This window comes from Marmota flaviventris, chromosome 3 (genome assembly GCF_047511675.1).
Source record: "Marmota flaviventris isolate mMarFla1 chromosome 3, mMarFla1.hap1, whole genome shotgun sequence".
NCBI classification, from domain to species: domain Eukaryota; kingdom Metazoa; phylum Chordata; class Mammalia; order Rodentia; family Sciuridae; genus Marmota; species Marmota flaviventris.
The window spans coordinates 52,638,730-52,651,732 of NC_092500.1; the positions used below are offsets into that span (position 1 = coordinate 52,638,730).

The window sequence follows — 13,003 nt, forward strand, 5'->3', positions numbered from 1 at the left end:
ACAAAACCTCATTCATGATGGGCTTCATGAAAGAAGTTGGGAAACAGGTCAGGTATACTGTCTTTACTGGTCCTGGTCCAGTTATAGATTTCTGTTTAGAGGAAGTATGTATATGGTAGCAGGAAGCCTGAGAGGCAAAATAGAGCACTAGAGCATTATTCAGTAAAAGAAAACATTTTTTAATCCAATTATTTGCATGTTCCTTCATATTTCATTATAATGACATCTCTCTATCATTTGATTGCTAATTGTTGTGGATATTTAAATGGAGAGTATTCATTAATACTATGTGAAAGCACTAAGAGGTTCCCAAATCAGACACCTTTAAAAATTCAACAGATTCATTATATGTAACTATTATTGGGATTTGAACCCAGCTCATCCAACTCTACAGTTCTATGCTCATCTGTCCTTTCAGATCAACTGAATTGACTATCTCTGGATCCAAGATCTTCCTATTCTGATGAAAAGGAGAGTAACTTTGGGGATTAGCTCCAGGGAGAAATGCTCCATTTCTTTTGGTAGTTTAAACAAGAAACATCTATTAAGTGCTCAATTGCTCTGAATCTGTACCAAATGAAGGGTTAGTACTCTAATCCAGTTTTACTGGCTCCAAATACAGTAATCTTTGTTACCTTAGCAACAGTATAGAACATAGAATATTGGAAACTATGATATTGTCATCTCTGTGTGCCCCAAAGTTAAAAGTTTAACTGAAGCCACCTTGATCACCAACCACATGTCAAATTTCCTTTTTTGTATGCTGCATGTTAAGGTGTGTTAAGCTTAGTAACTTTGTCCCTACAAGCTTCTTCATAAGGGCAGCAAATAGATCAGGTATGCTGCCTCTTCTGGTCCTAGTTCAATCCCTCGCTTTCTCTTAGTCCTGGGAAGTGGATAGGATGCAAGAAGCCTGAGAGAATAGTGACTGGAGTGAGAACTTTTCTCTTACTTGGGTCTCACTTTCCAACCTCTATTGGAGTTATTTGTCTCTAAATTTCTCTGTTGAGTGGGAAAGGCAAAGGGACTTTGCGTTTCTATTGGTTTAAAGCAACAAACTAGAATGGTTTAGGTAATGAACAGTCTTTACTTTAGAGGGAATAGCCATGCAGCTTCCTGAAAGGAATGGTATATGGTCCCTTGGCATCAATGGGAGGGTCAGACAAATTATCAGATCCTGGGAAAACTCCAAATATGGAGACCATTTAAGATTTTGCCAGCAGGTGGCACTTCTCTCCTATTCTTACCAAATACAGTCTTTCCAAGGTACAATATTCCTATTTCTTTGCTGTTATTCAATTCTGCGGAATGATCTTGAGTGTAGCCAGATCCAAGCATTCCTCTTTGCTTTTTGTAGGGGTGTAGTATACAATATCTGTACAATATCTTGTAATACGTTTATATACCTTCTTTCCACAAAGGATTTGAGATTGCTTACAACATACAATAAAATAGAAAAATATGAAGAAAAGGGGAATATCAATTATTGTAAAGAATATTTAATTTGATTTGGGGTTCCAAGCAGCTGGACCAATGATAATGGTTCATTGTCAGGCCTTTGTGTGAATAGGAAAAAGAAGATAAATCCTTTAAAATTTTGAAATACAAATGGAAGTGCTTATGTAGGAAGTTTCTGTTGTGTCCCTTTCGTCTTGCTAACCTAATTTTATGTTATTCCTGGCCTATAAAAAATCAAACAGTACTTTTATCACTCTATACCTTCAGGGCTATGTAATCAACCTGTCAAGTTCAACTGGATTCACCCAGGCATTTATCTTACATAGATTGTCCTGAGCAGCCAGAACACAACATCCTTTAGGTACGCTTGGGTGTGCCCAAACCATTTATAAGAATCCCTTCTCGAAGATAGTTTTTAACTAGATGGATAAATAAGACCTGTGTTTACACCCAAGACAAAACTAGAGTTATACCGGGTAATGTTATAATCAAATGCTAAATTCGTGTCTTAATAGGGTTCTAAAAAAATAAATCGGCAACTTTCATCTCTTTCAAGTTTCTAACATGAAACCACTAGCAATAGCTAGTGCAGGCGGGATGGGGGCTGACGGGAGGGGAGGGGAGGGACAGGAGCGCCCCTAAACTGTTCCCTTGTCACTGAGTGTTTCCCGTGATTAACTAGAGGTGCGGGTCCGTACCGCCAGAAGGACCAGCGCCTGGCTCCGCCCATCGCTGTCTAAGGTTGGGACAAAGATGAGGGGCGGAACCACGCGGGGGCGGGATCCCGAGAACCCTACCCGGGAGTGGATCCCAGAATCTGGGGCCCGGTTCCCTGCGCCCGGGGCGGTGGCCGAAGCCGGGCAGGCGGCTTTGTGGCGCGCGCGGGTTCCACCGTGGGAGGTGTGGTCTGGCGGAGGCGTCCGCGGTCCCCGCGCTCAGCCCGGCGGCGGGCACCACATGGCCAGCCGGGCTCAGTCCGGCTTCCCCGCACGCACAAACAGCCGCCTGGATGCGTTCCTGAGGCGGCATCTGGCACCCAAGGTCTACGACGCCATCCGCGCCTACGAGCCGTGCATCGTGGTGTCAGACTCGGAGAGGCACACCTTCAAGTATGTGGTGCTCAGCGACCGGCTCATCTACTTGACCGAGAACCCGCCTAAGTCCATCCGGCGGGTCGTGGCACTGCGGGACGTCGTGGCCATTGACTTGGTGAGGAGCGCGGGCTAGTAGGCGGGCTCGGAAGCGCAGGGAGACCCCTTTATGGGTCCCAGCATCCTGCACGCGGGAAGGAGGAGGAAGACCTTCCCCATCCCGCCCGAGACTCCGCACTCTCTGGTTTCAGGAAAGCTGTGAATTTTGCTGGATAATTCCTGAATAGAGACGTCTTTCGCATTCTTGAGCTGTTCCCCCGCCCTATCCCCTTCCGTTGGGCTACAGGTTTGAAAACAGCATCGATCAAAATCAAGCTTTAATTTTTTTTTTTTTTTTTTTTGGTATGTTAAAACACTTAGTCCATGCAGGAACTGTGCTAGACCTGGAGGATGCAAAAACCAAATAGCACTCTTCCTAGAAGCGGTTGTGGGAGGGATCGAAAGACAACACCAAAGCAAATAATGCCTCGTGTTAAGGGCTATTATACCTTGCTTACTTTTGTTGCCCTAACTCTTCAAGCATGCTAGGTGCACTCGAATAAGTAGGTGAATGAATGAATGATGCATAAATAAAATGTGCACAGGATGCTTGGCAATCTCAGGCTTGTCTCTTGATCCAAATTGAGTTCAGAGCATGCTGGGAAAAGTTCCTGGAAGGAGTGTCATCAAAGCTAAGCCATGAAGGATATACAATGTGACACAACCCCTCCTTGTTCCAGTTTTTAGTATATTGTTACTGTATTTCTTTCCTTCAGGAACAGTTGTATTTTATAAACCAGCAACAGTTGGATGTATTTTATTAAACCAGCAACAGTTGGTAGTATGGTCTTTTGATTACTGTTCTTTTCCTTCCGAGTCTCTTTGTCTTAGCTGCTCTCCAGGTGTGTTCTTCCTTTTTTCCACTGGGGACAGATGTCTAGCCTCCTTTTACTTTTTCTTGCCTGAGTCTCTGTGTCCCCCAGGGGAAAGGTTGGCAATACTCTTGATGGAGCTGTTTTGCTTAGAGAATCATAGATTGTTTTGAACATGTCCGTAAGAAAATAATAAAATTAAATGAAGAGAGGTTTTTTTTTTTTTCCTACTCAAACTACCCCTGTGGGCTAATATTATTGTGCAAATTTATTTACTTTTTTTTTTTGAGTTAAAGTTGGAAGTAAACTTTGCCTTTTTACTTACTACCATTATTTCCATTCTCTTGAACTATTTTTTAAGAAATTTAATTTCCTTTACCTTTTTTTTTTTAACTGAGAACTGAACTCAGGGGTCTTCTATTGCTGAGCTACATCTCTTTTTTATTTTTTATTCTGAGACAGGGTTTTACTAAGATTCCTAGGCTGGTCTTGCCTTGAATTTTGCAATCCTTCTCAGCTTCTTGAGTAACTGAAATTACTGTCTTTTATTTATTTATTTTTGCAGTGCTGGGGATCAAACCCAAGTCATTGCACTAGGCAAGTATCCTACCACTGAGCTACATTTCCAGCCCTTCAAAATGTTTTAGAAACTTTTAAAAGCCTGGCTGTTTCTAGTGTCTTCACTATAAGCATTTATCATTTTGATAAAAAAAAACAAACAAAAAACCCCCACTAATTTTAGGATATTGTTATTCTCCCCCAAGAGAGACAACATATGCATTTCAAGAGTTGTTAATTTTCTTTTTAAATTGTCAGAAACTGGAAAGTACTGTAAACCTCCTTAGGCCTAGAGCCTAGATTCCTCTACAAAGTCATATCATATTTAGCCATGCTTTAATGTACAAGGTTCACTTTTTATGGATGTAGAATACATAATATCTCTAGATGTGCTGAAGAAATCTGATTTTAACGTTAGTGTTACATTGGATGTCCATCTTGCACAATATAGTTTAACTTTGGAAGTTGTGGTAAGCATAATAATTACTCCAAAAACATAACCACATTCTAAATCCCTGGAACCTGTGAACATGTTATATTACATGGCAAAGGGGAATTAATGTTGCTAATCCATTGACTTTAAAATGGGAGATTTATTTGATTATTGAGGTGGGCCCAGTGTAAAAGTGGAAGAGAGAGGCAAAAGAGCCAATGTCAAAGTGATGGGCCCAGAAAAAGACTAGACTGAAGGAAGAAAGAGGCTCTGTGCCAAGGAACATGGTAGCTTCTAGAAGTTGAAAAAGGCAATGAAATAGGCTTTCCCATAGAGTCTTCAAAAGATATACTGTACCACCAACACCTTTATTTTAAGCTTACTGAAACCCATTTTTTAAATTTTTTTAGGCCTTATACATGTATTTTTAAGTTTTTTATTCTAACTTGTCATATATGACAGCAGAATGTATTACAATTCATATTGCATATGTAGAGCACAATTTTTTCATCTCTCTGCTTATATACTAAGTATAGTCACATCATTTGTGTCTTTTTCATACATGTACTTAGGGTAGTGATGTCCACCTCATCCCACCATCTTTTTTTACCTCCTTTCCCCTTCCCTCCCCCTCCTTCATCTTTGCCCTATCTACAGTTTGTCTAATCTTCCCATGCTCCGCTTTCCAACCCCACTGTGAATCAGCCTCGTTATGTTATATCAGAGAAAACATTCGGCATTTGTGTTTTTGGGATTGGCTTACTTCACTTAGCATTATGTTCTCCAACTTCATTCATTTACCTGCAAATGCCATGATTTTATTCTCTTTCATTGCTGAGTAATATTCCATTGTGTATCAATATCACATTTTCTTTATCCATTCATCTACTAAAGGGCATCTAGGTTGGTTCCACAGCTTAGCTATTGTGAATTGTGCTGCAATAAACATTGATGTGGCTGTGTCCCTGTAGTATGCTGATTTTAAGTCCTTTAGGTATAGACCAAAGAGTGGGATAGCTGGGTCAAAAGGTGGTCTCATTCCCAGTTTTCCAAGGAGTCTCCATACTGCTTTCCATAATGGCAGACCCACCAGCAACGTATGAGTGTGCCTTTTTCTCCACATCCTCGCCAACAGTTATTGTTGTTTGTATTCTTAATAGCTGCCATTCTGACTGGAGTGAGATGAAGTCTTAAGAGTAGTTTTGATTTGCATTTCTCTAATTGCTAGAGCATTTTTAAAATATATTTGTTGATTGATTGTATATCATCTTCTGAGAGTGTCTGTTCAGTTCCTTGGCCCATATATTGATTGGGTTATTTGTTTTTTTGGAGTTTAGATTTTTGAGTTCTTTATATACTCTAGAGATTAATGATCTACCTGATGTGTGAAGGGTAAAAATTTGCTCCCAAGCTGTAGGCTATGTATTCTCCTCACTGATTGTTTCTTTTGCTGAGAAGAAGCTTTTTAGTTTGAATCCATCCCATTTATTAATTTTTTATTTTAATTCTTGTGCTATAGGAGTCTTATTAAGGAAGTTGGGGCCTCATCTGATATGATGGAGATTGGGGCCTACTTCTGAAACCCATTTTTTTTTTTTTGTTTTGTTTTACAGTGCTGGAAAAAGGCTAGGCAAGTTGACTATCACTCAGCTTCACCTGGACCTAAGACCCAATTTTGGATTTCTGAGCTCCAGAACTAAGAAAGAACCATTAAAGTTGTGGTTACAATAGCCATAGATAGGAAACTAACATGGAAGCATTTCCTATTGTGTTGCTTAAAATGGGTAATCCTTTTTTAGTTGTTGATGAACCTTCATTTTAATCATTTATTTATATGCAGTACTGAGATTCGAACTCAGTGCCTCACACATGCAAGGCAAGCACTCTACCACTGAACCACAACTCCAACCCCTAAAATGGGTAATCTTTTAAACATTATTTTTTTTCAGTGAGTAATGAATATAATCCTGTCAAGGTCAAGTGCCTTAATAATCTCTATGAGTTTTTATAAAATCATTCAAGGATTGTTGTAGTTCAGTACATGTATTAAACTTCATAGGGTGTATGAAAGATGGTGTCATAGAATTGCTTAACTTAGTACTAATTAATAACCACAGGTGTAATTGACCAGTCTGTGAATGCTGAATCCTAAGACCACAGTGTGTAGAATTTTCCTGATTTCTGTGTCATATCACCCATAGTCATCCTATCCATACTAACTCAAGTTACCTTAGTCATTGCCAGGCAACTTTATTTTCCCCCACCCCCTTTCTCTCTGTGTCTCTGTGTGTCTCTCTTTAAACCAGGGTTCCATCCTCTTTCCAAGGCCACTTTTAAACATCCTCTTTCTAATACCAATTCTTTAATCATTCTTTTCCATTCTGTATGTTTTCTTATTTTACTTTACAAGTTTGTCTTGTTATTTAACTTTCAGTTGTCTCAAGTTCACATTCTGCCTTTGTTCTTATTGTCACATGGTTGCTGGACTTTAGTAATTCCTAAACAAACCTATCTTTATGCTTCTGGATTCCAGCCCTTCTTGTTTGATGTTGGGCCAGATAACTCTATTTAGTGCTTGTTCTATGTCAGGGTTATACTTTAGGGAAAAAAATCTGCAAATATGGAGATGAAATTCCACTTTCTTCTCTAAGGGAGAAGATTCTCTAAGGTAGTGGAGGTTGAAGTAACAATCACAAAAAGTTACACCAGAAGTCTACACATGGTTTGGAGAGGTTAAACATTTGGAGAGGGGGCTGGGGATTTAGCTCAGTTGGTAAAGTGCTTGCCTTGCATGCACAAGGCCCTGAGTTCAATTCCCATCATCACAAAAAAAGTTTAGGGCTGGGGATGTGGCTCAAGCAGTAGCGCGCTCGCCTGGCATGGGTGCAGCCCGATCCTCAGCACCACATACAAACATAGATGTATCTGCTGAAAACTAAAAAAAATAAGTAATAATAATAATAAATTCTCTCTCTCTCTTAAAAAAAAATTGGAGAGAGTGAGATTTCCCTTTTAGCAAATCTAAGCTTGAGGTAGATTTGGAGATCTCAGCAGGTATTTGATATTGTTAATCTCCTTAAAGAAAGTTTCCAAGATTGCTTTGGTAAAGCTTTTATGAAATGTCAACATTTACTAAGTTAAATTTGAAAGAATTATCTATAGAGTTTTTTTTTCTTGTGTGCATCAAAATACTATTCTTTAAGCCCTTCTGTGATTAGATGCATCTTTAAAATATGAGAACAAATACCCAGAACAGTCTATGAGTTTCAGATGGATTCATTCTCCTTCAGAGCCATCTCATCACCTACAGGAAATGAGAAATCTATCAACTCCAGCTGCCCTGCCTCTGTTTCTTTCTGTTTCCTTTCACACTCTCCTAAAAATCCCAGGCTCCATGAAACTTCTTGGACAGGCAACAAATGCACCCTTTACTTGCTGGCTTGTTTCCAGGCACATTTCTTTCTACTTCGAGATGGGTAAGATCATCACACTAATAATCAGTTGTGTCACTTTTTGTTTATGAGGATGTGGAGAACTAGGAACTACACTGCCAGTAGGACTTGGCAATATCTAATAAAATTGTGGACTTCTTACTCACCAATTCCATTCTTAATATATGCCTAAAGTGTGCATAATCTTGAAATACTGTGTCCAAGAATAATTAAATAGCAATATTTGAAATAGAAAAAATTTAAATATCAATAGTAAATTGGCAAATAAATAATATTCAGTAATGAAAAGAATGAGTTAGATTCAATATAGTTATATCTCAATAACAGAATAGAAAAAAAATTTCTAGAAGCTACATGTAGTATTATGCCATTGATATAAAGATAGGCCAAGATGATATATGGCTTAGGGATACATACATAATTAGTAACAGTAGGAAAAGCACTGACGAGAGTAGTTATACCTGAGGAGAGAAGTTGAAGCTAGAAAAGGGAGCATAAGCAACTAACTTTAAAAAAAATTGAAGCACATATGGCAAAATATTTGCTGGGTTGATATGCAGGAGTGTTCATTACATTCTCTGTGCTATTTTTCATGTTTAGATTTTTAAAATGTCATATACATATACTGTTTGCCCTCGAGAAAGTTCCATTTGCAATTCATATTTGATGACAGAAATACTTAAAAATTAGATCTAGTGACTGGTTCCCAACTCTCAATTATCAGTGATAATGGAAATGGGAATGAATAAAATTAAAATCCACAGAAGACAAAATTCATAAACAATTCTACCTTTACCTAATTACTTTCACCAGGACTTATCTAGAATAGACTTATTTAGGTTCATTGTTTCAGGCTTGCTAAAATCTCTAATCAAGGCTGTAAGATGCTAATAAATGAGGCAATGGCCAAATAAGAGGACAGCCCAAAGGAAGAGGGCAAAGAGAAATGAACAAATGCTAAAGTGAATTAAACTGTCCTCAGAACTGGAAATGACTCTTACAGTTAAATAATGGAACTATGTAGAGGTGCTGAGGAAATGGATTTTTTTCCCCTATGCAGTACGTGAACTCATATGACACCCTTAACTTTTCAACAGGTACTCATTACCCACAGGATTAAAATTTAAATGTCTTAACTGAAAAACATTTCAGTTCTTAACATGAAGAACCTTAGATGGTCCTTGCTCAAAGTGTAGCCTTGCTTTTTGCCCAGTTCTCCCTTGCATTTCAGTCACAAAAAGAACACTCAGGGACCAGGCGTGGTGGCGCATGCCTGTAATCCCAGCGGCTTGGGAGGCTGAGGCAGAAGGATCGAGAGTTCAAAGCCAGCCTCAGCAAAAGCAATGAACTAAGCAACTCAGTGAGACCCTGTCTCTAAATAAACTACAAAATAAGGCTGGGGATTTGGCTCAGTGCTTGAGTGCCCCTGAGTTCAATCCCCAGTACGGGGGTGAGGTGGAGAGGTGGGGAAGAACACTCAGGGGTTGTAACTGTGGCTGAGCTGGAGAGGAGTTCTAAGAAAGACTAAAGAAGAAGAAAAAGAAAAAAAAAAAACAGAAAGGGAGTACACTCTGTTCTCTGGCTATGCCAGGCCCTGTTTCCCTTGGCCTTTGCAAAGGCTGTTCTTGCTACTGCAACCTCCCCTCTTCTCTTAACTCCTATAATTTCAATACCCTGGTGCTCCCAGAAACACTCACCCTCCAAACCAGGCCATGGTCCCATTTACTTCTCCCATGGCACCATGTGCCATGTCATGCTCCTGGCGCTTATAATACTTATTCTCTCCTGTAAATGTGTTGGCTTGTCTACCTCCCATCAGTGTAAACTGTTGAGGATTTGAAATGATTATCTTTATGTAATACAGGACTCAGCACATAGGAGACACTTAAAAATTGTGTAATAAATAAAAGAACATGGCTCATCTTATTAGTATGTGTTCATGAGCAGCTTTTAAAAAATAAGTTAAATAATTACAACTAATAATTTTTGAGCATCTCCGATGTATCAGACACTCCTATAAACTCTTTACATATGTTAATTCTTCCCATCTCAGCTAAAAAAAAAATGGGTTTCATGCTGCATCAGAAGCTTGTTCCTGCTTCTCTTTTAGAACCTGAAGTATTATGATGTTCCACTGGAGTGTCAGAATCCCTCCAGCCTTATACAGCTGTGTTTTCTCATAGTGTAACACATTTCCAGACATATAGGTGGTGTGTGCCAGCATCTGATGGAGGGACAGAATAATGAACCTGAAAAATACACATTTTTAAAATTGTTACCTCTTTTTTTTTAAAAAAATAGTTTTTAGATGTTGGTGGACCTTTATTTTATTCATTTATTTATATGTGGTGCTGAGAATTAAATCCAGTGCCTTATGCATGCTAGGCAAGTGCTCTACTACTGAGCCACATCTCCAGCCCCATTACCTCTTTTAAAAGGAAGGTGGTTTCAGTTCTTATTTTATATTATATTCTCTCCCCAAACTTCCAATTCTTTTTTATAATATTATTTTTGGACTGTAATGGAGATCGAACTCAGGGTGCTCTACCACTGGACTACATCCCAAGCTCCTTTCTAAAAATTTTTATTTTGAGACAGGGTCTTGATAAGTTGTAGAGTTTGGCCTTGAACTTGTGATCTTCCTGCCTGAGCCTCCCAAGTCTCTGGGATTACAGGCATGGACCACTGTGTCTGGCACCAAACTTCTCAGTCTTGAAGTCTCATGTTAGATTTCATATATTGGGGCACCCTAGTCTGGGTGGCTGAATCTTCTCCAGACCTCACCCTTCCCTGAAACTGAACTTCTTTCTCTTGCATTTTTTTCATTTCTATTTCAGCAACTTTTACATATATTATTTTCCTGGAAAGACCTTTATTCTAGGGTTCAGCAAAATTCTTCCTATAAAGGGTCATAGAAAAATACTTTGGGCTCTGTGTGATCTCTAGCTCATCTCCTCCTCCTTCTCATTTTTCTTCCTTTCCTCCTCCTCCATATTTTCCTCTTCTCCCCCTCCCGCTTCCTTTAAAAATGTGAAAAACATCCTTAGCTTGAATGGAATGGGTCATAGGATTTGCCACAGGAGTGCCTGACCTTTGCTCTACTCCTTTCTTTATTCAATTCCTGTATATTTGCTGGGCTAAGCTGATGTCATTCTTTCTCCAAACAGTTTTTCTTGACCGATCCCACAGGTACAGGCCATTTGGTCTGTTCTGTTCTTTCTTAAGCATCTTCAGTTCCAAGAACATTGCCTGACACAAATGAGAATGTCAATGCATATTTGTTAAATATTCATCATAATTCATCACTTACATTTCTGAATGTATTATCTGCAATATACATTTTTATTCAGCTTTTATTTTTATCTTTGCTTTGTACCTGGGCAGACTCGGTCAAATTACTTAACCTTCTTGCTCAATTTCATCTGTAAAATGAAGATAATACCTTCCTTCATAGGGTTGGGAGGATTAAATTAATGTAACAGTCAGAATAGTGCTTGGTACATGGTAAGAGCTACATAATTCATGTTGGTTATTATTAATAGCCTTGATTCACATATATTAAGTGAATTAAGGCTCACAATGAACCTGCAAGATGGGTATTATTATTCTCTCTGCAAATTAGGGCACTTGGCTTTGGCAAATTTAGCAAATGTGCAAAGACAGTAACTATTGTTTTAGCACTGATTATGTATTAGTTGTTATAAAATACATTATCTTGTTTGTTCTTTCTGAAAATTCTGCCCATTAGATGTATCAAGTTCAATATGTTAAAACACTGAATTTCTGATTTCTATCCCCAAATCTATTCCTTACTTTTCTTTATTTCATGGAATGTTATCATCTTTCATTATCTTTGATCTTTTTAATTCCTCACATCCAACTCATTAGTATATTCTCCTGACCTGTCTTCCAAAATTTGTCCATCTATAAGCATTTTTACCCCATTTTCTGGTGCCAGCTATTCATTTCCATATCTAGAGTATTGAAATTGCCTCCAAACTGATTCCTCTCCATACAGAAGTTGCACTGATCTTTGCATCATAAATCATAAATTATCACTTTTCTGATTGAAAATGTCCATGGGCTTCTAAATTCTTGTTGCCCACAAGAGCCTCCATGATTGAACATTTCTATCTCTTTGATTCATTTCCTAACATTTTGCCAAGCTCTTTATGCTTTTCCTTTATGCTCCAGGCCTTTGCACTTATCATTCTATTTATAACACTGTCCCTCCAGATCCTCCAGAGGGTTGACTCCTTCCTGACAGTCATGTTTCAACCTCAATTCAGCATCACTTCCACAGGAATACCTGCCTTGAATATTATGTGCACATCTTAAGAGCCTCCATGATAGCAACAGTATCGTCAGTTTGATTCACTGTTATATCTCAGTGACTGCAATGATAATACACTGGTTAAGATAGCCCAGGTTAAGCTGCATTGACAGACAGCTCCACAGTCTCAGTGCTTTAACATAACAAAGTTTATGAGACTGTTCAAGCCACTTGTCCATGGTGGATTAGCAAAGGGCTCTGTTTATTTTAGTTAAGAGACACTTAGTCACTAATCTTAATATCAGAGGCTCCATCTCAGCACGTGCTTGCTTGAGTACTATGGCAGGGGAACACTAACTTGGCAAGTTATGTACTGGTTTTTAAGCTTTTACCTATCAGTGACACATGGCATTTCTCACATTTCATTAGCTAGAGACAGGCACATAGCCATGCCTAATTTAAAAGGGGCCAGGAAATTAGGATCCCTCCATTTGTATATTCCATGTGTCTGGAAGGAAGAAGAACAGGAATTTGTGAACAAACCTAGTGCCAACCTCAAATTGCTGACAATTGAGTTCTTCTATATGCCACTTAGGTGCTGTTTGAAGTGCTTAACTTGGAACTCTCTCTTATCAACCCCAGTTAGTATCGTTGCCTTGGTTTGACAGCGAGTTTAAGTACTTTGCTTAAGGACATTCACTAAGTGGCAGAACCAGAAGTGAACTAGATAATCTGATTCCAGAGCCAGTGCTCTCAATCTCTAGGTTATAGCTGCTTTGGGACATAGTTGGCGATAAAAAATTCTTTTTGATTAAATGAATCCCCAT

General features: G+C 38.9%; 1 protein-coding gene across 4 annotated transcripts in view; it reads left to right on the forward strand.

Moving 5' to 3' along the window:
- The first annotated feature begins 2,329 nt into the window (after positions 1-2,329).
- The window catches only part of C3H12orf56 (chromosome 3 C12orf56 homolog), a 75,651-nt gene continuing 64,977 nt past the window's right edge, over positions 2,330-13,003 (forward strand). For all 4 annotated transcript variants that reach the window (XM_027930156.2, XM_071609701.1, XM_071609703.1 and 1 more), the window contains exon 1: positions 2,330-2,667. In XM_027930156.2, the coding sequence (XP_027785957.1) occupies positions 2,416-2,667 (252 nt within the window). In that variant the 5' untranslated portion in view covers positions 2,330-2,415. The remainder of the gene's footprint in view (positions 2,668-13,003) is intronic.